The sequence below is a fragment of the Natrix helvetica genome (assembly GCF_964273705.1).
Source record: "Natrix helvetica genome assembly, chromosome: 6".
NCBI classification, from domain to species: domain Eukaryota; kingdom Metazoa; phylum Chordata; class Lepidosauria; order Squamata; family Natricidae; genus Natrix; species Natrix helvetica.
In genome coordinates this window covers 61,405,970-61,428,719 of record NC_138553.1, presented here as the reverse complement: position 1 = coordinate 61,428,719, position 22,750 = coordinate 61,405,970, and the positions used below count along the sequence as shown (strand labels likewise).

Genomic DNA, 22,750 nt, shown 5'->3' with positions numbered 1-22,750 from the left:
AATAAGATATGTACTGTTACTAGAAAACATAATTAAGATTTCGTAGTTCAGCAATTTTCACTTTAATATTCTATGTAATCCAGTCCTTTAGTTTGTGTATCTTTCCCCCCTTTTGCTGTCCAAAAAGTCAGAACTTCTTTTTCTTAGTATAGTTTTGCTATAAAAGCAATGTTCTTCTAAACAAAGACATTTATAAGCTTTCAATAGTAAATCAAAATAGATGTCTGAAGACAACTGAAAAGAATAACTGAAAAGAACTGAAAAATGCAACTAGGCAGGGTCCTCCTCTGCATTTTTTGTTCTAAAGGGACATATCTGAAATTCTGCAGACAAGTTGTGCACTTTCTAGCAAATGTCTATTTTCAAATGGTCCTGATTCATATGGGGGAGATTTATCAAAATGCAATTCCCTCTAGTGCCCTCTATCACTGCAGATTTTCCTCTAAACCTAATCTTTTTCCAAGGTGATAGGAATACTTCAGGCACTTAATTTCTAAGACGTCTTATGAAGTCCATTTATGGACCAGGAAATCTTTAGAAAAAAAGATTATGCCGAAGGTACTTTTCATGATGCAAATTATTTATTATTTTTATAAATTATAGAATGTAAAAAAATTAAGTGGGGTAGCAAATATAAAGTTGACATATGGGGTCTCTTTTCCTAGAGCTCCTAAGTACCATATTGAGGATCACAGCAGTTGCATCACCTCTCAGAATGTACACATCAAATTTTGGAGGAGTTTAATGTCTTTTTTTTTTCAAAAAAATTTATTGGTTTTTACACATATATGGGGAAAGGTATAGGGATATACAAAAAAATTTGGCAGCTCCCACACTAGTGATAGAAACCCATCCAACACTCACAATTTTTATAATCTTAAAAACAAAATATAAAAGATAAGCAGAAAACAAGGTCTTATTCTATATTGTCAACCATGTGTTCATTCATTTTCTTTTGTCACATTCTAGAATATCACCAATTGCTATTTACTTCAAGTGCTTTTATTTTTGTGATCTGAGCCTTTTCGATATTGCTCCTTCATCCCTGTCCCCAGAGGCGGCCTCAGCCCCCACTCCTTCTTATCTTGCACCATACTGTCCCTTCCACTACCTTCACTATGTTCGTCCTCTAGGAGGAGAGAATTCTTTTTAATGAAGGCTTCCGCCTCCTGCACTGTATTAATTCTAATCCTGTTTCCCTCCCAAAAGATCAACATTCTTTCTGGCAATAACCATCTAAACCAAATTCCTTTCTTGTATAATTTCTTTGATAAGAAGGAATACTTTCTCCTTCTCTCTCTTATCTTTTTTGGAATCTGCTTAAGAATGATGATTTCTTCATCTTTATATTTCAATGGTCTCTCCCTTTGGGTCCCAAGCACCTCATCACTTGTGGTCCTCCTGAGAAATTTAACATGTACCTCCCTTGGAACATTATGACTTCTAGCATATGCTGAATTTATCCTATAAACTAAGTTCATATCCCACCACAGCTGATTTTTATCTCTCTTAATATAATCTGCTAAACTTGTACTCATGATATCCTTAAGGTCTTCATTTTCTGTCTCTGGTAGGTTCTGGAATCTAAGAAAAAAGGATATTCTTTCAAATTCTACTTTTGCCAAAAAGTTTTCCAAGTCTACATTTCCCTTCCGGATTGTTTTAATTTCTTCCCCCAACCAAGCCACTCCCTCCTCCAACACCACAATCCTTTGTTTATTTTCTGCAATATGATGTTTAACATCTCTGAGTTCTTCTTTAAGCTCTGTCATTTCTTTTTTCAAATCATTTTGACCCCTCATAAGTTCTTGAAACATTTGAGAGACAGATAGTTCTTTTGGTCCCTCTCCAGTCCGCTCTTGCTGTAACATTGAGGTGATTTTTGTTTGTTGCATACTAGGACTGGAGGAGCCAGATGAGGGGGCCGAGAGTGACTTGCCCATCGGTGGCTTCTTAGGCCACATTTGTTTAAAATTCAGAGATGTAAGTCTTTTCCCAGGAAGATGGTGTCCGAGGATTGCGCAGCTGTGCTGATCCCAAAATGCAAAACAAAGCCGCAACCGACAGTTCCAAGGCACCGAGGCAAACCAGATGAAGGGTATCAAATAGTCAAAGTTCAGAAGAGCCACATTCAGGGAGGGGTCTCAGTTTCCCTCAGAGAGAGTAATAAGGCTGAATGTAGTTTCAAAGGGCAGACTTCATTTATAAGTAAACAAACAGAGTAGGGTGGGAGCCATCTTGGCTCCTCTTTCCACAGGGAGAAAGAAAACAGATATCTCTTATCAAAGCTTTTAAAGGAAAAACAGCTCCACAGTCATTACTAGCAGTTGTGATAAAGATCTTTCTCCGTTGGCTAGCTGAAGTGACGGGTCAGCCTTTGTTCTCTCTCTTCTAAGAGAGATCGTTCAAATGCCACTTAATCCGAGGGGGGGTAGAAGAAAGAAACACCCCCCTCTAATCTCCATTCAAATAGGTTGAACACAGAATTTACAAAAGTCTGCTGCTTTTCTTTTAAACGATCAGAGAGTTCAGGATGGGTCCCCTACCACCAGAATCCAGCCGCACTTCTCCAGGTACGCTCTCTCCTCCAGATCCATTCGGCAAAAGGGCGGACAGCACAACGCCGTCCCTCGCCCCCCCTGCTCCCCGGCTCCTAGGCGAAGCTGAAAAGCACCCCCGCCGGCTGCCACCGATTCTGGGGGGCTTCAGCAAGCTGCCCTTCAGCAGAGAACCCCTCCAGGGTCCTCTGTGCTCCTTAGGGAGCCAGCCGGGGAGAAGAGCGGCGGACAACACGTCCGTCGCCTTCAGGAACCAGAAGTCATCTCCAGGAGTTTAATGTCTTGTAGAGCATTAAGTACCATACGTTGAAGAGAAATCTTGCTATGTTAGTGGAACAAGCACCAAAGAACATCTCAGAAGGCTACTTCAACTAAGAAATGTGAAGAAATATTACATCAGTATGCTTAGAGGAGATTATCAATGAATACCCCAGTGGTGCTTATGGCACTATTTCTGTCTCTTAAAAACATGTTAAGTTGTAAGTCTTTATTTTAATTTTTTCCCTACTTATTCAAGCTTGTTGCAGTTCTTTTTTTAGCAAAAATCTCACGCAAATTATGTCACAGTCTGCTGCTTTCTAAAAGTCTGATCCAACACTAGCAATAAAGATAAAGAACAATGTACTAATTTACATACTACTAAAAACCTCATATATTTCATCCAACAGCAAAAGATTGATGGGTGGCTTAGTATTAAACTTGATAATTTCAAGTTTAGCAAAGCAGGTTATTTTAGATGCCCTTCAAAAATTAGCTAAGAAGAAGGCAACATAAAGAGAAATTGTTCTGCTCAGAAGCAATCTTAGATTCCACATTTATAGCTTCTGCAGCTAGCAATTTTGGTGGCTGCAATATCAAACTGCTACTGCTGGCAGAAAATGACTTTCTTAGGCAAGTCCTTATTTCCTTCCTCCAAGGCTTCCTGAAAACTTTTATGTGTACCTGTTTTCAAGAGTTTGAGTGGCACTTCTAAAGTAAGAAAAGAGGAAGAAAACAGTTCTTGCTTAAGTCCTATAACTTCACCTTAGGTTCTAATGAAATTAGAAAGGGTTGTTTTTTGTAAACCAAAAAGTTACAAAGTCACTGACAGAAAATATTCATAGAAGAATTAGTAAAACTCTGAAACTCACCCCAAAAAAATAGAATGATGATTTGTTCTTTACTACTACCACATTTAAACACTAGGTATCATAAATTAAATGGAATTATTTGGAAGCTACAACTACAGCTTAAGAAAATCCAGCAAAACAAATAAAAAGAAAACCAAAACATGATTTGGTTAAAGGGTATTGCTATCCTTTGTTTTACACCCATACAGACAGAGTATCAGGGTAGATAAAGAGCAACTTTACTTACCATCATATTTTGCTAAAACAGCTTGAACATCTGCATATGCTTGTAACTCCAGCAAAGCTTCTAGCAAATTTTCGTGGATGTTGAACATACTAAGAAGAGGGAATTCCTTCATCAACTATAAAGAAAGAAAGAAAAGAGGCTTAGTACTTAGCATGGTATTTTATATGGCAAATATAAAATAAATTATAATGACTGTTCACATTTAATAATCTCTTCCTGCCATTGTCTGAACTTAGAACATGAAAACAATATATAGGCATATATGGTTAGGTTAATAAATCCAAGAACAGCAGCATTAAAAAATGATGCATTGAAATTTTCTAGTAAAGCCAGTACTAAGCTAGATGGACCAAAGAGTCTAACCTGATGAACGACATTTTTATTTCACAGATCAGTTTTCTATCTTGCAACTAAGAGAATGGAAAATTGGGCTTAACTAGGCTTCCATTTATTATACCAAGAACCTGATTTGGATCAACTGGATATTCTGAAATGCTGGCAGGGTACAGTTAGCTTTAAAGATAAACTTTCTTTAAGCCCAATTTTTCATGTCTTAAGACATTTTTGTATCATTTCCTGATAGGGACCACAGGAAATGGGTTAAGAATGTATTCTTTATTTATTTGATTGATTGATTGCTATAACCTATCCCAGCCAAGAATTGGCTTACAATTTTAAAACTATAAAATAGTTAAAACAATTAAAACATGCAAAAATTGTTTTTCATAATGTTACATTCTACTACCACATTTCCTCATTATTTGTGGGTTTCAGAAGTCAATTTTAAAAATTAGAAAAAGGAAGGATTGAGAAATGATGGAGAAATCAAGAAATGGATAGCAGAATAACATCTAAGGCCCAGCTGAAGAAAAACGTACATAAAACAACTTACATTAAAATATTTGGCAAATACCAACAAATTATAAATATATGGATGAGTAACTATAGCAAAATATAATTAAGCTGGCTTAAAAAAAGGTAATAATCAAAACATAGCAAGAATATGCTAGATTTAATTGATCCCATTCAAGATACATGGACATTTGTTGTAGGGATATACAATCACGATCACCTTATTAATATTCATTTGTCTGTAATGTTCGCAGCTCTTGTGTTCCTAATTTTACTTATGAAGATCAGAAAGGAGTATTTTAATTTTACTAACACATTAAATTACATTCTCCAGAGTCATTTGTATCTAGAAAAGCCAAAGATTAACTAGATGAAACATGCCTAATCCTTCTTATTCAAGGTCAATACACAAAAATATTAATTTTTTATCATTATTAACTTTCCAGGATTGAGTTAAGACATTGAAGTCAGCTTCAAAATTTATTTAAATATTGCCCTGCCTACTACAGTAAATGTTTTAAAATGAAAATAAATGTCCTGTTAGGTCTTGAGATACTTGTATCACAAAAGAGTGAGAAAGCAACAGCTAAACCTGGACTGGAAAAACTACACTTTTCTAAACACAAGAACTCCAAAAACTCAATTATTTCACCTGTTGGAGTTTGGCCTAGAACAGGAGCGCACGTGGCTGGGAAATGCTGCAATTTGACGTTCACAAATCTTAAAGTTGCCAAGTTTAGACACCCATGGCCCAAAAGGAGAAGGTATCAATTTAGTCCAATTTTGAAGAATGGTTGTATATATAGGTTGTATTTTATAAGATCACAAAAGCATTATAATGTTTAAAGCCAGTGGTCGGCAAGCCGCGGCTCGCAAGCCACATGCGGCTCTTTACACATTTTAATGCGGCTCTTCTGTGTGCCGGGTGCCCGCTCCCCTCCCTCCCACTGTTCCCTCTAAGGTGCGCGGCTGCTAGAACTGGCCGCCCGCAAAGGACCTCCCCGGACTTGTTTTGGTGAGCGCGGGGCGACTGATGCCAGGAAAGCAAGCCCGTGGAGGAGGTCCTTTGTGGGTGGCCAATCCTAGCTGCTTGCGCCCGGCGCTGCAGCTAAAGTAAAGCCCCTGCCGCTACCGGAATATCTGCTGCCACCTCCTCCTCCTCTAACAGCACCCGACGCTGCGGCAGAGGTGAAGCCGCCAAAGCTCCCGCCGGCGCCCCCGCCTATGGCAGCGGCGCCTCCCCCTCCGTTCGGAGCACCTGAGTTGGGCCCCGCGTTACCCTTCCCCCTCCTCCTCTGCTGTGCTTTTGAGGAGCCATGAGGCCGCGGGAGCCAGTAGGAAGGCGGCGGGGGGGGGCAGGAGCAGGGAAAAAAAGCCTCATGGCTTCTCAAAAGCATGGCGGCGGCGGCGAAGGCAGCAGGGGTAACGCGGTGCTCCGAGTGGAGGGGGGCACCAGCGGGAGCTTTGGCGGCTTCACTCCAAATGTAGTGGTGCTGTTGGAGGAGGAGGAGGAGGCAGCTGTTGTTCTGGTGGCGGCAGGGGCTCGTCATCGACATCTTCAGCAGCAGCCCTGCCCCCTGTGAAAAAAGCCGAAGATGGATCCACGCAGATGACGTCGCCGCAACATGACTGGAGGAGGAATTCTGGGAGTTGAAGTCCACAAGTCTTCAAGCTGTCAGGTTTGAAGACCCTGGTTTTTTTTCCTAAAGGGTTAGGGATGCAAGGATCTTGTAACTTGACAGCTTTAAGACTTGCGTGCTTCAAATGCCAGAGTTTATTGAAACTAAAAACAGTGTACCATCCTATGTATTTTCGGTTTTAAAAATGTGGCTCTCAAAATAAATTTCAATCGTGGTTTTGGCGAGATTTGGCTCAGTTGAAAAAAAAGGTTGCCCACCACTGTTTAAAGCAACTTCTATGCATGAAAAAATCTTGATGCTTGGGATGGTGGGTTTTGCTTGGGATTATATATGACATACAGTAAATAGTAGGTTGCAAATAATCTAACTGAAAGCTCTTCCCTTACTTCATGCAGATAAACTCTGATATAGCAAATAAAACAAAGAATTCATTGTAAATTAAAATATATATTTGTTTCATTTTATGAATCTTTTTGTTCCTTATTTTAAAGAAGATCTGAAAAGGATAAGAAGAAAAGTACATTATCTAGACCAGTGATGGCGAACTTTTTTCTTACGGCATGCCAAAATTGCACATGTGTGCGCTATTGCATGCACATGTGTGACTACTCAAACTCCCTGCCCACCTGCAAATGCGCGTGCGACTCCTCCCAGCCCCCAGAGGCTTTCCTAAAGCTTGGGGAAGACAAAAAAGGGAAAGCCTCAAAAGGTAATTGCAAAAGAAGTTGGAGGTTCCCAAAGTGCTGTATCAAAGCACATTAATAGAAAGTTAGGTGGAAGAGAAAAGTGTGGAAGAAAAAGGTGCACAAGCGGCAGGGATGACGGCAGCTCTGTTTTCGCTGGCAGAGGGTTGCAGCAGGCCTTCATGGGCCAAAACAGAGCTTGTAAGCCCCCCACCCAGCTCTGTTTTCACTTGCAGAGGGCTGCAGAAGGCCTTCATAGCCAAAAATGGAGCTCGTAAGCCCCCAAGTTCTGTTTTCACTGGCAGAGGGTTACAGGAGGCCTTCACGGCCAAAAAGGGAGCTTGAAAGGCCCTCCAAGCTCTGTTTTCGCTGGCAGAGGATTGCAGGAAGCTGTTGCAGATGAAAATGGAGCATGCAAGTCGTCGTCCCCCGCCCCCCCAGCTCTGTTTTTGCTGGCAGAGGGTTGCAAGAGGCCTTCACGGCCAAAAACTGAGCTCTCAAGGCCCCTTGAGCTCCATTTTTGCTGGCAGAAGGCTGCAGCAGGCCATCCCAGCTGAAAGGAGCCCATTTTTGCTGGCACATTCTTGGGCCACAGGTGCCCGAGAATGTAACACAATAATCAATTATTTATGGTACCTTTGTTTTAAACCATATGGAAATATACAGTTTAGTTTGCTATGTAGTTTGACATCCAAATCCCAGAACAGCATTTCTTTTTAGACTTTGTCATGTAATTTGATTGTTTTTCCTACACCCCTTACACAGAGTTCCTGGTTTTAATAAACATTTGGTTTCTTTGGTGCTTGTTTCCAGGTTTCTCACTATATTTTCTATACTGTTGTCATTAAGAATCATTGTCCACGCTTTGGCAATCTATATCATTGCTTGGAATGTAGATCTGAAAGCAAGTTATGTGAGATTAGTATTTTCTTTACAAAACACTCTAGAGCAGCCCATAACAACCTAGTGATTTTGGATACTATAGAAAAAGGCTACTTATAGAAACACAATTGGAATTAAGAATGCATAGACTGATATAAAAGTTTATTTTTGAATATTATGAGTAAATTAAGGTGTACCAATAACGAAGACATTAAAAACCTGACATACAATTTGATCTTACAGAGTCCATTTATGATCCTTATACTATTCAGTTTTTAAAAAGTGGGGGGGAGGAAGGGTGTGAACTAGAATTGTCAATAATTCTAGGAAGTCTTGCCTAGATATAGAGATAATGAAATTGCATACAGGGATAGACTGAAACCTTTAATTAAAGCTTCATTGTAAGATTCCTAATACCAGCAGCAAGACTGAAACGAATCTCAGGTTCCATTTCATTTTCCTATTGATGAAAAAGCCTGTAGTGTTCCACAGTTATGCAAACTTGTTATATAAACAGCTCATCCAGTATACTTATTAGGACATAACAACATTCTGACATGTTAAAATTTTATTGAGGACAAACAATTTTGACAAGTTGAACAGTATCAGAGAATATGATCTAAATATTTATGGATTTTTTTTTTAAAAAAAGGATCCTTGTGATCAAATTATATAAATTATACCAATCTTAGAATTTTGCAAGGATGGAAAGACTTGGAGGGAGAAATATTGTTTAATCATTCCGTTTCCTTCATTCATAGAAGCTCTATTCTACGAAGCAATTCACAGAAGCAACTCTATGGTTATCTTATCTACTACTCAAATGGTTTAAGGGGGGGTTCCCCAAGCTTTCTGGGTTGGCAGCCTGGAGAGGGGGGAGGGGGGAAAAGAGGGGATGATTTTGTGGGAGGGGCAAGCACGTGTGTGTGTGCACTCACAACATTTGCAAACTGGGTGCAAGCACCTGTGATGAGGCTCACGTGAGTGGGGCATTGCCCGCAATGATACTAGTGCAAATGGGACCGCGAGCACCTGCGACAATGCTCGCACGAGTGGGACCGTGAGCACCCAGGATGCTTGGTTGAGTGGGGCTGTGCACACCCACCAGCCAGCCATTCACACGGCCCAGTAGCAATTAGACCATGACCTGGTTATGGTTATGTGGCAGCCCACAGCTTGGGAACCCATGGATTAAGGAATGCTCTCTTTTAAACAAAACATGAACATATTAATTTCTTGTATTTCTCTGAGACCTCCATAACTGTTGGCTGTAATAAATTCACGAAAAGGATTATTGCCTCTTTCCAATCTATCTTTTGCACAAAAACTGATCAATCCCTCTGAATAAAATTTGAGTGACATACAGTATATATTTATCACTCTGAGGCATTTTTTTGCAGCAAATTTCATTGCATTCTCCACTCAAACAAATTATGTACATTTTAAATGAGAAATTAAACAAGTATTGAAAGCCCTGCATTGAGTTTCAGCAGATTTGGCACATTTAATCTCTTAATTGCAATTCGGTTTTCCTATAAATTTTTGGCTGATTTTTGTAAAAAGCAAAAAAATTAACAGGCCTTTTTTTAAAGCAACCACTTTTACATACATTTGACATACATTGTTTCATTTTTTACATGTAGTTCTCACTTAATAACTAATCAATCACTTAATGACTGTTTGGATTAATTTAATGATAGTTTTGGAAAGGATGCCATATGATCCAGAGGTGGGTTGCTCCCGGTTTTATTAGTGGTTTGCTTCTTGCACGCTTCTTGCACGCTTCTTGCGCGCATGCACAGAACAATTTACAGTGAACTGCGCACATGCTCAGACTACTAAACAACATGCCATCAACGGCAGTGGCAACCGGGGAACCGGTTTGGGGGCATGGTCAGTCTGGGGTCACTGCCAGTTCTGCGACCTAGGCCAAAATACCACTACCAGTTCAGCCGAACTGGGCGCAACCTACCTTTGATATGGTCTCTAAAGCAATTTTGATCATCACAAAAGTCTTACCATACTCAGCGTGGTTACGGATCAAGGGGAGATGAAATCCTTTGTGGGGCTGGAAGAATGCATGGAAGGGAGAGGAAACCCTTTAGCAAGTTGCAGAACAGAGCTAAAATCCTGAAGATTTCAACTTAGTTCTTGCAGCCCCATAAAGCCCCTCCGTGCATGCAGGGGAGCTGAAATCCTTTGGTGGGCTGTAGGAACATTTGGAAGGGAAAGTGCTGCCTGCCAGAAGGATTTCAGCTCTGTATGAAGCTCCGCATGGAGCTGAAATTCTTCATTAAGCAATTCTTTTGCTCATCTGCTTAATGACCCAGGAGATTGCTTAATGACCATAGTCAGGAGTGCCAAGAGTTAAACAATTAACAACTGTTTTGTTCAATAACTTGAGATTCCAATTCCTTAAGCAAGGACTACCTATAAAACGAAGACACCAAAATGTTTTTAGTTTTTTCTCATGCTAGATAGTTAAAGGGACAACCTTAGTTTCTTCAAATTGAGGAATAAGAAGAGGTAAAGCAAATTGGATTACTTTTAAAGATAAGATTCCAGCTACACAATGAATAGAATGTCCCTGAATTCTATGCATTTTATTATACAATATTAAAAGCAAAGGTAGGAATAAGAATTCACCACCCACAAAATCAAGGGAAGCAACAAAAGTCATGGGGTAGTGGCCATGAAAGTAAAATAATGTATGCTTCCCTCCCAAAGTGGTAAAATGATCATGTTAAAATTTATCTTTAATTATAGGCATATTCAATTTTGTATTTTTAATGTTATTATTTAAATTTATTATGCTGTCCCACTCCATTTAAAACAGTTAAAATAGTTGTAATTTATACTATTTATATTTATTTAACCTGCTTTTCACAATAACATTATTGCACTTCCTCCATTCAATTTTGTTTCCCACAGTGGCCCTGTGAGAACAGTTGGGTGAGAAAAAATAATTTGCAATAAGTAATCCAGGAAGTTTACATGGTTGACATTAGACTTCTTGATGTCAGTCTAACATTTTGATCATTCAAGTATAATGTCTCTCATCCTGAAAACAGAAAAACTGTACAGGAGACAGAACAATTTGTGACATTTTACATCTCTCTTAGCCCTTTTGAAATTGTAAATTAATTTCATTAGTTTGCATTCTTCACATTTCTTTCATTCTAAGAAATGGGTGTTTTTTCATTCATTAAAGAGAAATTTATGGCCTGAGTATGAGCGGACAGCAAAATCATGGTTTTCAACAGTGCATTTTCTTGTTTTTGATTTTGGCAGGATTGGGTACTTTATGCCCCTGCAATATTCCTTAAAATCATCCTCAAAACTGTCCCATAGCTAACAACATATGCCTCAGTGGCTGAATTGAACTGCATCTATTGGTCACATAAACGTCCTTCTTCAGTACGACATATCAAATTTTCTAAAATACTCTAATCTTTTTTCTGTTTATTACTACTCTATATTTATGGTAAAATCGGGGATGATCCTTTGCTTAATAGTATCCTTCTTCATACTCTTCATAATACACAACAATTTTCCTTATATAGATCTTGAATTCATAAGAAAAATCAGATTTTAATATGAAGTTCCATGCAAAAGTAACTAGACAAGACAGGAGCAGTAAACAAGAAAGGGCACAAATCCAAGGATGTTTTCAGCCTTTCACCCTGTATAGAAATATGAGGATGATAGGAAAAGGACCAGAAAAAGAGAAAGCAGGTTAAGCATTCTAGATATCAGCACTATTTTACGTAGATAGATAGGTTGGTTCTATAGTAAAAGGAAATTCCTCTCTGTGGTTGTGACTAGTTATATAAAAGACAAATATTAACACAAATCCAAACTCACATCTCTCATCATTTTCACAGCTTCCCTGGTTCTCCCCAGTTTTCTCGCACACATTGCCAGCCTCCTTTTAATGTAGACTAAAACATTAGTGTCCCGTCCTGGGAAGAAAGAAAAAGAAGGAAAGAAAGAGAGAGAGAAGAAGGGGAAAAGGTTTGAAGAGATTGAGTGTTTATAGAAACTGACAGAACAAAAGGTCTATTTTGACATCTCCAAAGAAATGCCCTTTCTTAGAATTTATTGTTGAATAGAGATAGTAGGACACAATAAAACGAAAGCTCTAAAACCTGTCTATCACTAATCATGTTAGAGAAGTACATTTATGTAGATGGAAGAAATAGTTTTATTACGTCTACAATATACTACCAATTATGGTGAGCACCAATATTAGATCACTGTGATACATTCACATCCTATGCCTAGCACAGTATGGTAACTTCCACAAAACATTTTATTTAGGCAAGTGTACTTTCTATGCACTTGAAGTAACTGCTCATCAGTACAACATGCCACAAATCTGTACACTGTAAACTGCTTGGCATTTCATAGAACTAACATAGGCCTACACAAACTTGCATGACAATCTTAAGAAAGCCCCTTGAATATGTTTTCTGCACATTGAGACTATACATTAAAGAATGGTAACAGATACCTTGTTATGTGTGTAATGCAATTCCTTTTCATACTGTTGATAGCTCATATTTAATAATAATTTGCAATTAACATTTTTTTAAAATTTTGGTTCTTTGAATATCTGTGAGTGTGTATGGTTAATTTGCAAAAGCTAGGAACTTGGTGCTTAACAAATTACTGCAGCAATTCTGACACTCCATAGGAACTTACCCTTTTGTATAAGGTTGTGAATATTTAATATAACACAAGAAAACAAGTGAGATACATATTAAGAATACAACTGGGACAAGCCTCAAAGGTCAGCAAGAAATAAGAGAATATACTCAGCATTTTTTCTCTTGTAAATCTTATTACGTGCCATCAAATTGGTATCAATTCTTAGATAAATCTTAGCTAGAGCTAATTTTTTATTTTGGATGTTTATTGTATCAATGGTGCACTTCTGCTGGAAATGAAATCTGTCAGACTAGAACTTTTATAACCCCAGATAAACTATAAAATATAGGACCCAGGTTGTTGGGCCCAATGTACTTACATTGTAAACTGCCCAGAGAGTGCCGTAAAACACTATGGAGTGGTATATTAGTTTAAGTACTATTGCTTAATAATTATTTGTTTTAATATGCTAATAGTGGCTGACTGTTCTGTACATGGAGTTGTTCTTGAAAACCATCTGGAAGCTTCAGCTGGCATGGGCAGTAACAATAATGATAACAATAGCACTTAGATTTACCTACTGCTTCACAGTGCTTTACAGCCCTCTCGAAGCCGTTTACAGAGTCAGCACATTTCCCCCAACAATTTGGGTCCTCATTTTACCAGCCTCAGAAGGGTGTAAGGTTGAGTCAACCATGAGCTGTGAGGATTGAACTCCTGGCAGTCAGCAGAATTAACCTGCAATATAGGATTCTAACCATTGCGCTACTACCACTCTCTCAGTAATTGGCATGCCTCATTTGCCTATGTAACACCTCTGCTTTGTGAGCTGCATTGATTGCCTATTTGTTTCTGGGTGTGATTCAAGGTGTTTCTCATTATCTATAAAATCTTATAGAACATAGGGGATAGTTACTTGAGGGGCTGTCTCTTTTCCTAGTATTTGTTTAGCTGCTTTGAGCTGACAGAGTTGATGTGCTCTGGGCTTCATAGATTAAACAATGTTCCAGGTTCTAAAAGTGTGCCTCTTCTGTAGTAGCATATGCCTTCTAGAATGAGGCTCCCCCCCAAATTCAAATGATCTTGTCCTATGGGTATTTTGAAGGCCCCCCAAAATGTGGCTCTTTATCCAGACTGTCAGTGAGGACAATTGATGCCCATTTTCTTCTTTTTTCCTATTTGTATCAGGATTTATTCTCTCCACCATTTTTGTTTTATTTTGTATTTTTTTGCTTTGTTTTGTGCTTCTTATATTTTGTTTACAATTACAGTTACAGTTGCAGTTGCTGACAGTTGCTGACAGTTGCTGACAGGCAACATGTTAATAATAATAATAATGATGATGATGATAATGATAACAACAACAACAATAAGTTACATTAATACGTTATAATAACGTTAATAATACGTTAAATAATATGTTACGACGTCCTAGGCCCCTGGGTGGGGCCCGACTAGTAATCAATGCCAAATCCAGCGAAACAACTGGCCGCTGTGATACAATTGTATAATAATAATAATAATAATAATAATAATAATAATAATAATAATAATGCCGGCTGCCGGATTAACAAGGGTTCCGTTGGATGCTATGGCCCCTGAGCATTCTGTGCAAAATGAGCTACAGGGCTCACCTCCCTCTGCTAGGCAACCAGGGCATGGAGCTGACAAGCTACTGGAAGAAAAAGCAAAAAAGTGAAAATTCTGGACTAGGGAAGAAAACATCTCTATTATGGAAGTTTACTATCAGTCTGAACCAGAAAAATGATTTCAAAAATGAATGTATCAGATTTGGAAGGTGAACCACACAGACTGTGATATCAGTGAACAAAGGCTAATGGACCAATGACGTGTAATTCTGAGCCACAAATTTTTCACTACAGCAGAATTAACAGGAATCGAAGAGAAAGCAACTAATGTATACCAACAAAGAAGAGTAACATTAAGAATGATTTGCAGACTCAAAAGCAAACTGAGGAAGAAAGGGAGGAAGAGGCTGCTGAAATGGATGAAGATAAAGAACAAGGAAGCACTGAAGAACAAGCACCAACAGATAGTGCTCAATTAGCTGAGAAAATAAAGCATCAAATGGAAGATCCTGAAATGACACGTTTGCCAAAGCTGAACCAAGTGAACCAAAAAGAATTGAGAAATGTACTAAAAAAGGTCAATGAGGCTGTGCAAACCATTCAAACCACTATATTACCTGAAACAAACCAGCTGATGTATGCAGCAGCCTTCATAACCACCAAAGAATTGGGTTTGAAAATACAAAGGAACCAAAGAGGCAGAAAGGGGAAGCCTAAGTGGAAAATTCGGTTCAAATTGAATATCAAAAAGAAAAAAAAAACCTTTCGTGGAGACTTGAGCAACTTGAAGAACCTAAGGCAGCCTAAGCTAAAGAACAAGCAGGTCAAAAGCAGCCTGAAAGCAAGATACGATTTGGAGAATAAGGAGATTACGGTAGTAATTGAAGAGCTGAAGCAGAGGGTTGTTGCCATTGCTGAAAAGATTAAACGGTATGAAAATCAAGTAACTTAGTTCAAGGAAAATTCACAGTTCAGAGCAAATCAGCACCCGTTTTATAAGAGCTTAGAAAGTGGAGATGGAGTAAAAACAAATGAAAAGCCTAATAAAGAGAAAGCTCTGAAATTCTGGAAGAATTTGTGGGAAAACAACAAGCACAACAGAAATGCAAAATGGATCAAGCAATTTGAGGATTCTATTAAAGTGCATAAAATGGAAGATGTGAAAATAACAAAAGAAATGGTGCAAAAGCAGTCAAGCAAAGTGAAGAATTGGAGTGCACCTGGACCAGATGAGCTACATGGTTTCTGGCTAAAGGCACTTACAAGTATGCACGAAAGATTGGCAGCCCAAATGAACCAGATCTTAAAACACCTGAAAATGATGAATGGATGACAACTAGAAGGACATTTTTGATCCAAAAAGATAAAGAAAAAGGAAAGGACCCTGGAAATTATAGGTCAATCACCTGGTTGCCAACAACATACAAGCTCCTTACAGGTATCATTGCAAACCAAATTTATGGATACTTGGAAAGAAATGACTTACTTCTTGTAGAACAGAAAGGATGCTGCAAAAATTCAAGAGGAACAAAGGACCAACTGCTGATTGACAAGCTAATCCTAAAGAATTCAAAGAAAAGATGAACCAAGCTGTTCATGGCTTGGATAGACTATAAGAAAGCATTTGATTCAGTTCCCCACAGCTGGATCAAGAAATGCCTGAAAATCTTTGGCATCAACAGCAACATACAAAAATTCAATGGAAATTTCAATGAACCTCTGGAAAACGAAGCTTATGGGTGAAGTTGAAATTAAACGAGGCATTTTCCAGGGTGATTCCCTTTCACCCCTACTTTTTATACTCTCAATGCTACCAGTGACAACCATTTTGAAGAAGATGAACTGATGAACTGTGGATACGAACTTGCAAAGAAAGGACTGAAAATTTTACACTTGGTGTACATGGATGATTTGAAGCTGTTTGGTAAAACAAAAGCTGAACTGAATTTATTAATTGAAAGCACAAAAGATTTTAGCCAAAACATTGGTATGCAGTTTGGAATTGACAAATGTGCAACAATGGCAACCAAGGCAGGCAAGGTCCTAGAAGATCATGGAGTACAACTTGAGAATGAAGAAATGATAAAGGCAGTAAAACCAGAAGAAGGCTACAAGTACTTGGGGATTTTAGAGGCCTCTGACTTAATGCATAATAAAGTCAAGGAATTAACCTCAGCCAAGTACAAATTCTCAAGATATTAAAATCCAAACTGAGTGGAGGAAACATCATAAAAGCCATAAATACCTGGGCTATACCTGTAATTCGATACTCTGCAGGAATAATTGACTGGACCCAGGTGGAGTTGGACAATTTGGACAGAAAAACAAGGAAGCTTATGACAATGAATCATGCTTTGCACCCTCAAAGTGATGTTGACCGATTGTATCTACCAAGAGCAGAGGGTGGTCGAGGATTCCTACAAGTAAAGCAGATTGTGGAAGAAGAAAGACACAGCTTGAATGATTACATCCGGAAAAGTAAAGAACCAATGATTAAGGAAGTAAATAAAGGAAGCCTTTTGAAGACAACTAAGTTAAAAGCTGAATATAAGAAGTAATTGAGAAGTGAGCTGAAAATTGGCAAAGCAAAGCTATGCATGGTCAATACTTGAAAAATATTGAAGGCAAAGCTGACCAAAAACTAACTTGGAACTGGTTAAGATCAGGAGTACTGAAAAAAGAAACAGAAAGCTTTATTTTGGTAGCTCAAGAACAAGCCTTAGCCACAAACTGCATGAAGGCAAAAATTCAACATGTTACCACCAACAGCAAATGTCGCCTCTGTAATGAGAAAGATGAGACAGTCAACCACTTGATCAGTGGGTGCAGTAAAATTTCACAAATTGACTACCTACAACGCCATAACCGCATTGCTAAGATTATTCACTGGAAATTGTGCCAAAAGTTTGGATTTGAGTACAGCAAAAATCACTGGGACCATCAGGTTGAGAAGGTTTTAGAGAATGAGAAAGGCAAAATCTTGTGGGACTTCAGAATCCAGACTGACAGGCACTTGGCCTACAACACACCTGACATAACAATAATTGGAAAAAAAAGTATGGTTCATTGGCATTGCAATACCTGGTGATGCACGAATTGAAGATAATCAGCAAGAAAAATCACAAAATAGCTTGTGATTTGCAAATTGAGGTTGAGCGAATTGTGGAAAAAGAAATCATGTGTTGTCCCAATTGTAATTGGAGCCTTTGGAGCAATACCTAAAGGGCTATCTCGCTATTTGAAAATTCTAAATTTACCTGACTTGAACATTCTGACTCAACAAAAAACCACCCTACTTGGAACAACTTATACCCTCCAACATTACCTTAACAGTTCCTAGGTCCTTGGTAATAATAATAATAATAATAATAATAATAATAATAATAATAATAATAACAACAACAACAACAACAACAACAACAACAACAACAACAACAACAACAATAATATAAAAAAACAGTGACACACATTGTCATTGGGGCACTTGAATTTTATATGATACATCAACAAATTGAAGCTTCCTCAAAAAACACCAGCGGAACTGCAAAAAACTGTGCTACTCGGAACATCGTACATTTTAAGAAGGTACTTGGTTGATACCTAGGACACTGGCAGTAGCCCGTATCAACCATTAGCACCAGCCAATGGTATTTGTGATGCATTTTTGAATGTTCAGTTGACTGAGTTTCATGTTTAATGAATAAAGTATAATAATAATATTTGACTGCAGCAAAATCTCACAGTCATGATCGAGTTGCCAAAATTATACATTGGAAGCTTTGCCAGAAGTTTGGGTTTGAGTGCAGCAAAAATTACTGGGAATGCCAAATTGACAAAGTTCTTGAAAACAAGCAAGTCAAGATCCTGTGGGACTTTTGGATCCAAACAGACAGGCATCTGGCCCACAACATGCCTGACATCACCATTGTAGAAAAGAAAAAAGTCTTGTTCATTGATATTGCAATACCAAGTGATGCATGAATTGAAGACAAACAGCTAGACAGAAATAACAAAATGTCGTGATTTGTAATTTGAAGTTGAGTGACTATAGAGGAAGAAATCAATGGTTGTACCAATTGTAATAGGAGCCTTTGGAGTAATAACCAAAGGGCTGCCTAGATACATGGACATTTTGAACTTATTAGACCTGAATATTCTGAATAACTGCCTATATAGTCAGACATTACTTAACAACTCTTAGGTCCTTGGTTAGGACTTGAACTGTTAAATTTTACTAGTCCCAGACTGTGAATCGAATTGAAGATTAAATCTTAAATAATAATAATCCTATCTCAGATCCTTGGAAAGGACTTGACAAGTAGATAAAAATGCCAAATGCAATCAAAACACCTGGTTAACTGTGTGACAAACCTTAACATGCCATTAAGTCAGGGGTGATTTTAAGGAACCATAGAATTTCGTGAGAAGCATATGCTCATATTACTACAAAACATTCATCTTTAAAATGGTAAACCCATCCAGGTAAATATGGCTATAATGTGCTCTTTATCAGTGAACTGAAACATTAAGTAAAATTATCAGCGATATCAATAATGTTTGGCATGCTATCTTAATTTTAAAAAGAAAGAAAGAAACCTTGGTAGATACAGAATCATTCCTATCATTTTATCACTGAAGACTGCAATTCATAGATTGAGCTAGAAAGATACAACCTCTAGATCACAGAATGTATTTACCAAGAGCTTTACACATACTATGGGAGTACAGGTTCTGACCAGCAAATTTGGTTATGTTTTAATTTACATTTTTGTTTCAATTCCAGAGGTGTTCAGAGGCCATCTTCAGTTATTGTTGTTGTTGTTGTTGTTGTTGTTATTGTTATTTTCTTCAAGATATGCAATTTAGATTAGTGGGAGAAGACAACCTGAATATTGATAGAGTTCAATTCCTATCATTTGCCATTTGCTATGTTGGTAGGAATTATGACATTTAAGGTATCAGAAAGTAAACCAATTATTGCTGTCCCTAATCTAAACCATGTAAAACCAGAAAGGACAAGTCCTGTCTATTCTATAATGGCAACCTTTGATTTGACTTTTTGATTATGTCTGACAATTATATCCTATAGTGTACCACTATAAAGAGACTGCAAGTTCTCTGTTTTTTTAGAAAAATCATTTTTGTGCAGAAAATCTATTATCATATAATATCATCCCTCTGAGAGCTCTTGACCAAAACGCACATTTTCAGACTCCATGAAATGGTGCTATTTTTTTAGGATTTGAAAATATTCTTTTATAAGATAATTTCATTCAATAGATCTAGAAATGTCACTTTTGATTAGCTGATTTGCTTCTTATAAGCATCCTCTAAGTTCTCCAGCTCTAGTCTTTCTACCATTTCTCCAATAACATCAACATGCAGACAAAAAGATAAGCAAATTTTAATTTCATGTCATAATTAATGCTCCCTAATGCTCCCTAATAACAATGCCATTCTGCAACATATAATTCTCAGTTTTATAGATAGACTACTAATTACTTGCATCCCCCCATTTTGGAAGAAAAGCATGGAGATCCAGTGCATTGACTGGGCTGAAACCTTGATTAATACACACACACACACACACACACACACACACACACACACACCACAGAACAATGTCACTAAACGTATTTTGAAAAATGTGAGCTGAAAAGAAACATTTTTTAAAATAAAACACCAAAAAGAAAAGGCAAAGGCAAAATCCCTAAATATGATTCACTTGTTTTTATTTTACAAATTAAATTACCAAATTCTTCCAGATTCTTTTTTTGCATGACACATTTAATTTTTGTGATTAAACCAAATAACACATTGCCCTTATTCCATTTTGAATTCGTCTTTCCTGTATGCAGGTGACTGCAAACTATGGATAACTTTCTCCAATAAGTTCTTTTTCTAATAAGCATTTAAGAAGACAAAAATGTATTCTTTTTAGCTATCCGAAGATGTGCTCCCTAGAGTCATTTCTCCCATTACATTTTTTTGCATTTTTTTCTTTCTTTTCCAAATTATTTCCATATATCTTATATTACTGAATTTCAGTTTTTTTTCCACAGAACCATTGCACTATTCACATTTTTTATAATCAATAGAATTCTATGTTTGAGCTGCAGTATTTCTCTGTAGTCAAATTATTCTTAGTCAATTGCAACAAACTTGTTTCTCAGAGATCTCTACAATATTACAGGAAGACAGCTGTGTCTTTAGCTATGATAACTAAAAATGAAGAGTAGTGTGGTAGCATCTTTTCAGACTAATATATTTAGGAAAGGCATAAGCTTTTGTGAACTATAGCTGACTTCATCATGCGCGCAAATAAATTAGGGCCCTACGGAGACCTTCTAATTTAGAATATTGGTAACACAAGGAAAGGGTCTTACTGTGCTGAGCTTCATATTGGGTACCATGGTGCTGTAATTGTTGGCTACGCCTGTAGCAGCCTTCACCTGCTTTCAGAGCCTGCTTAAACAGTTTTTCTGCTTCCACAATAGTTGTTGCTTCCTCTTCTGCCAAAAGAATGTAAGCAGTGGCACACCTGTCAATGAAATGACAAAGTAATCATCACAAAGAGAGCTAGAAAAATAATACACATTTGTTAGGATACAACCGGTGAGCAAAGGGCTTGGGCATGCCCAATTCGTTTAGGTAAAACGTATGTCTCAATCCAGCAACTGACTGCAGGCATGAGAAGTCTGTAACATATTTTCAGACCTACCAAGCAACGTTATTCACTTCAACAGAGTACTACTGTGCATGTGCACCATTCTGCAAATTCAAAGCTATCCAATCCTGAAGCTATGGATCGATGTAGTAAACTAACATTTAAAATCCAGGTTGCAATGGGATAGAACTCTGCAAATATCAAACTCCATATGTTTCAACTAGGGACATGATTGATTTTGTATCAGACCTATACTGTATACATGAATGACTGAATAAATAATAATATCCAAGGAACAACTGAGATAGAAAGCCCAATAGGCAAACGAAGACCAATATAAATGGATATGGCAAAAAGGGGGAATGGGCATTCAAATATAGTAAGATTTATACATCATGACTGAAATAAGTAGAAGGCAATACATCACAGAGATACCATCTCTTAAAAGCTCAGAAAATGCATCCATCCATGTCTTTCATGATTAGTATGAAAGAAATATATCTCCTGTATCAACTCCAACTCATCCTCTTCTTAATTAAAAAAGAAAATATCACGCATATACAACTTTAGCTTCAACAAGTGTAAGGGTATAGATTCCATACATTCATCGCTCAAGTACTAATTGTACAAAGTGTTACATACTGACAAACAGTATGGTAGTTTCCACCAAGGTCCTCTGTTCTGGCAGGAATAGTATTCAAATCTAATTGGTTGAATGGTGTGACAGCTCCCTATAAAAGGGCTGCTGCCAGACAGAGTCTTTCAACCTCTGCAACCAGAAGGAAGGAGAAACGATCAACCAATATGTTGCCGCACTTTGAAAGGCTGTGGCCTACTGTGAGTTCAAGGACTTAGATGAACTTTTGCTGGACAGAATCATTTGCGGTGTTTGGGACATTAGTTTACAGAGGAGGTTGCTCGCCAAGACAAATCTTACTCTACAAATCGCCCTGGCAAAGCCAGGGCTACTGAGTCTTCGACCAAGTCGATGAAAACACTACAGAGGCAAAGCAGCCCAAAGAGTGCGTGCAAAACTGCGGAGGTACATCGCAAGACTACGGAGCCAGAGGCTTCAGATAGCAAGGATGACATCTACCGCATGCGCACTGACCACAAAGAATCGGCGCGGAAATTTCAAACGTGTTTTCCGCCTTGCGCTGGCTGTGGAGGCAACCACCAGAGATCGGCTTACTGCTTCCGGGATGCCATCTGCCAGTGCTGCAAACGAAAGGGGCACATCGCCAGGGTTTGCAGGAGTGAATTCCCTGCAGCACCCAAGCAACTGAAGGGCCAATCTGCACGCCCGAAACTGCCAAGACAAGGGGCATGGCAGCCATGGCCAAAGCAGCCAGGGGCAGAACCCAGCACAACTTTCCAGACCACCATCGGTCAAGCACGCACTCTGCAGCCAAAAAACTGAAAGTCACTATCCTCCTTGAGGGATCTCCATGCTCCATGGAGATTGACACTGGGCCATGATTAACCATTATGTCCTGGGCTATGCTTAAGAAGACTGTCCCCAACTTGAGGAGGCACAAGCTGAGGGTTCCAGATGTACCCCTGAGAGACTACCAGGGGAACCGAATCCTGGTTCTGGGCCAAGGCACTTTCCGAGTGCAATTCAAGTCCTTTGACGGACTGCTTCCTATGACTGTAGTTGATGGAGCCCTGCAGAGCACCCTAGGCTTGGACTGGTTTGAATCCATGGGCCTGGGGATGACCGGAATCAACGCCATTCACAATGAAAGCACTGAGGAGCTCCTTAAGGAGTTTGAGGATGTCTTCGGCACTGGTCTAGGTAAGTATGTGGGGACTCCAATCTTTTTTAATTTGGACCCCAACATAGCCCCTATTACGCTAAAACCCAGGAGAG

General features: G+C 38.5%; 1 protein-coding gene across 5 annotated transcripts in view; it reads right to left on the bottom strand.

Moving 5' to 3' along the window:
- The window catches only part of ST7 (suppression of tumorigenicity 7), a 112,855-nt gene that overhangs the window by 20,620 nt on the left and 69,485 nt on the right, over nucleotides 1-22,750 (bottom strand). For all 5 annotated transcript variants that reach the window (XM_081958613.1, XM_081958612.1, XM_081958616.1 and 2 more), the window contains exons 7-9: nucleotides 20,597-20,751; nucleotides 11,836-11,933; nucleotides 3,915-4,029 (exon numbers count right to left, since the gene is read on the bottom strand). In XM_081958613.1, coding sequence (XP_081814739.1) covers nucleotides 3,915-4,029; nucleotides 11,836-11,933; nucleotides 20,597-20,751 — 368 coding nt within the window. The remainder of the gene's footprint in view (nucleotides 1-3,914; nucleotides 4,030-11,835; nucleotides 11,934-20,596; nucleotides 20,752-22,750) is intronic.